This window comes from Lontra canadensis, unplaced genomic scaffold, assembly GCF_010015895.1.
Source record: "Lontra canadensis isolate GAN:19392208 unplaced genomic scaffold, GSC_riverotter_1.0 scaffold166, whole genome shotgun sequence".
In the NCBI taxonomy this organism is placed as follows: Eukaryota; Metazoa; Chordata; class Mammalia; order Carnivora; family Mustelidae; genus Lontra; species Lontra canadensis.
The window spans coordinates 1217949-1222258 of NW_022631160.1; the positions used below are offsets into that span (position 1 = coordinate 1217949).

General features: G+C 41.4%; 1 protein-coding gene across 5 annotated transcripts in view; it reads left to right on the forward strand.

Annotated features, from left to right (window-relative positions):
• The window catches only part of OPHN1 (oligophrenin 1), a 510840-nt gene extending 506859 nt beyond the window's left edge, over positions 1–3981 (forward strand). For 4 of the 5 annotated variants that reach the window (XM_032845576.1, XM_032845578.1, XM_032845577.1 and 1 more), the window contains one exon: positions 2001–3981. In XM_032845576.1, coding sequence (XP_032701467.1) covers positions 2001–2073 — 73 coding nt within the window. In that variant the 3' untranslated portion in view covers positions 2074–3981. Of the gene's footprint in view, positions 1–707; positions 750–2000 lie in introns of all 5 variants that reach the window. The other variant, XM_032845579.1, reaches the window with a different exon arrangement.
• Positions 3982–4310: the final 329 nt, after the last annotated feature.

Consider the following 4310-nt stretch of genomic DNA (forward strand, 5'->3'; position numbering starts at 1 on the left):
CAGCCACTGTGCAACTTCATGGGGCATTTATATTTACCACGATATGAATAGTGGCCCCTTGGTGGATTCCCAGCATTTAGAGGTGATTTAAACCATGAATGGGAATAAGATCACTCAAGAAGTAAGTATAAATAGACTTGGGGAAGAAGTGAAAAACAAAGCCACAGAAATAGCCCAGGGCCCAGCTCTTTTCTGTGATGTTCTGGCAACAGTATATAAGGCTTCATTCTTTAGGATTGTCTCTTCCCTCCAGCTCTTCCCAGACAAAGTTAATTTAGTACTGATATAAGCCCACCAAGAGGCTGGGGAAAGCTGGTTTGATCTTCAAGGCAAAGTATGATTCATGTTTTGCATGACATTTGCCCTTCCAGCTTGCCCTTCTACCTATGAGAGATAATCACAGAATATAGTCTTTGAGCCAGTTTCTCTGGGCTCTACTAGCCTTCCATAGTCTAACACTCAAAGGATTGTTCTGACATCTGAGGGATTTCTTTGTATCTCGGTTACTGGGCTTTCTAAATCTGCCAGAGAGATAGCCCAACTTATAAGCATAGATCTAGATGTTCTGAAACATTTGGATAGAATCACTTCCTATTTTTCAAATTGACTCTGGCACTGACCTGGAAGGGTCACCCATCCCTTTGCTTCACCTTTCCAGTTCTGATTTCTAGAGACTTAGTGAAATGTTTTTCCTCCTTTACCCACAGTTCTCAAGGCAGAGTTCCTGGAGATGAGAGTTGAGGCCTCCGGTATGTAGTCTCCACTCCTGATTATAGAACCTTGTAATATGTAAGCCTTCTTTGTGGGATCTGAGCTTTCGAGAACTAAAATGTCTTGTGGGTCCAGAGGGTAGGAACACACTCCATGTCTCAGTTCATTAACCTGTAATTATGTGACCATTAAACTTACTGCCTTCCAATTCTGAGGTTCTCTGTGTTTTCAAGTCTTTCCTCTTTTCTTTCTTTCTCCCCCAACCAAATTACAGTAGTTTTACAAGTTGCCTTTGGATAAAATTCATTAGGAATCCTAAACTGGGACATTTGTGGCAAGTACATTTCGTTCTCATAACCCCAATTTCCTAATCTGTAAAATTAAAAGTTTGGAAACCTGTGACTCTGACATCCTTTGGGTTTATAAGAAAATCAGTAACCTCTCTTTTGGTATCATAGCAAGTACCATGAGTCCACATCATGGAATCAGACCAAATCACTATTTAAGTCTTATCCCCCAAACCTGTATCCTTAGTCCTTTATGATTGTTTGATGAAACTTAATAACTGTAATGAACTTTCACTTCCATTATTTGATTTGATCCATATCAAATGTCAGGATAAGGAGGATGATATGTATTTTAACTTAGCAAATAAAGGAACTGAGGTTCAGAGGGGATAAATTAACTTGCTAAGGTCACAGGAGCTACAGAGATCATATAATTTTTTTTCTCCACTTAGGAGTTCTAATTGTTTGACTGTCAGATTGCTGGCATGAATGAACCAATATACCTATAAATAAGATCTGGGTATCTGGAGAAGAACTTTCCATTTGTTCCCCAGCTTTCCTTTTCTTCCTATCACTTAACAGTCCTCAGAGGTACATGGGTCAATAAGCTTTTCCTTATTATCCCTCATGGAAGTGAAATCCCAGAAAAGCAATCTGGAGTCAGTATAGGACCATAAAGGCAGTGGCTATGTTGCGGGTGGGTAGTCAAACATGTCAGGCTTCATCTTCTGTAGACTTTTGGGGGATTAGAATTGAGGTCAAATGCACACGGTTTCCAGCCCTGATTATAGCAACATCTTAGGCCTGTTTCATGGGATCTGAGGGGGGTTTTTTTGGGGGGGGGCTGAGTTTTAAGCGTCTTTTCCTAGCCAACCTCTGTTGCTCAGAAGATTACCTACCAATTATATAATTAGCTACCTAAGAAGACAGGCCTCACTTCTCAGTGGCTGTTAAGTCTTGACCAGTCCTGACCAATTACCTACTCTCTTCTTTCCTTTTCAGGTTTTACAATCCTTGGCCTCAGAGGACCCTTCACAGGTTCTGGAAAGGTCTTCTTCAAACTCTTCTGTGCTGAGTCATTTTGTGCTGAAGAGAGCACCTCCTTCTTGGCCCTGCAACTTCAGGCTCTAGGATGCTATAAAATAAGGGGCACATATCTTAGACACAGATTTATTTCTCTTATGTATTCTGTCTTTGTTCCCTCTGAAGGTCTATATTGAGCTCCTATATGATTGTGAATGGCTAAAGTCCCTCAAGCCAGACTGTAGAAACCAAGCTATCTACTAACCTGAGTCGAAGAAAGGAGCTTAGTTTTCAACTCTTCTCTGAATTTCCTGTCTCCTCAAAAGACCATCAAACTCTGAAATATTGGGACTAAAGACCGATCTCAGAATTCTTGCCCTGAATTAAAAGCTACTTGAGTTGGGGCCATTGCTTGCCTTGGAAGTAGAAGTGTAGGAATGTTTGTCAAACATTGGTGAATCTTAACATGTCTCTTACTGAAGATAATGACCCTGGCACCAGGTTGGAGCTCTGGCACTGCAGTATATTTCCAAGAACTGTCTGCTCCTTTTGGGTCAGACAGTATGTGTGATACCAACCACAACTTCTTCATGTGAACTCAGGATGGCGGCCTTTCTGTTTTTGCATACAACCACTTAGGACAAATCCGCAAAGGATATTTTGCATGTTGAAACCTAGGTCTGTTTGGATTATTTTTCTTCCCATTTTTTCCCCAACAGCTTAATTTCTAAGAAATCAAGAAAGAAGCAAAAGCTGAGAACAGTTCTTTTAAAAAGACAGACAATATTTGTCCTGCAGAAGTTCCATTTTTGGGTCAAATACTGGGAAAAATAGTTAAGATGGATTGAGGCCAGGCAGCTGGCATGTTGCTTCATATTTGCCTTCTGCAGATAAGCTCTTTCATCTCCTCCAAGAAGCAACCCCTGGCCCAGTGTCAGTGGATTCAGAAACTCCATGAAGTTTCTGAAATGGTATGCAGAATTCCATGACAATGTGCCTTTTCTGGGGAGATGGTCCATAACATTCTACTGATTTTCAGATGGGCCTGTGACCCAATAAAGGTTAAGAACCACAGCACTTGAGATAAAAGACTTTTTACAATACATAAAGTATTTTATTGGAAGGGCCTTCCAAAATTATTTAGTCCAAGTATCTAGTTTACTATTGAAGAAACGGGCAGAGAAAATTATCAGCCATGCCTAAACAAGTCCTTAGGTCCCTGGGCTCCTGTACAAGTTTCTTTCCATTATACGATACTTGTCTAATGAGGAGCTTATGATTGGTGGCTTTAGTGGTCATCATTTTGAGTGTTTTTGGCTTTTACCCTCTATCTTGAGCCTCCCATATTCGTTATCAAGTGGAAAGCTTTCAGGCATAAGCTCCTGGTGTTCCATTTGCCTTTTCAATCATTGGAAAGCAACTAAAACACAACTGGTGCAGTGACTCAGAAATCTGAGTAGATATTTCTGATTTCTTGTTTATTGATAGGAAGCTGCTGGGGAAAGTGTCACTGCGTGTGTTCCCATGTTCTCTGGGCCATAATCCGTCTTTGGAGTCTGTGAAATTATAATATGGCCAAGTATGAGAAAAAGAGCTTTTCTACTTGGACCCTTCTAGCAAGACCCTGACTATGGAACTGAGAGAGAAGCATAGAGATGGGTGGAGGGAGGAGAAGGAGAGAAGAAAGGAGAGGGAGCCGGAGGAAGGGGAAGAGAGAGAATACACACATGCCCAAACCAACTCTGAGATGCCTTTGAAGCAGTGTTACTAAAAAATGATAGCCACTTTTAAGACTGAACTCAGTATCACCCATTGGTGAATTAGTAACATGTAGGCCTTTGTGGAAGTAATTGAGTGGAAACTTGATGCTGTTCCCAATAAAGACATGCCCAGGTGGCCATGTAAAACTCTCTCAGCTCTACCTGGTGTCAGAGTCCAAGTTAATAAGAACCAGGAGCAAGAGAGCCAAGTGATCACTATTCTACCTGAGGCTCATCTCCAAAGGAAGTTGCTGTGAGACTGCTGGCCTCACACAGGAAGTGCTTGTTGAGCCCTGTTGTCAGAGTTGTGGCCCCTCTGCTTACTCTATCCCGTTAGATAACTAATTAAAGCAAGTAAGTGTGTAGATTTTGGCCACAGAAGCAGTGGCCAATGGGGTTTCAGTACATTTGAAGATGGTAGAGACATCATTTCACTCTTGTCTCCTTGTGGAGGGGGGAGATATCATAATCGCCACTACAAATATTAAAAGATTATTGAGAACCAGAGAAAGCCACTGCAGTCCCAGTT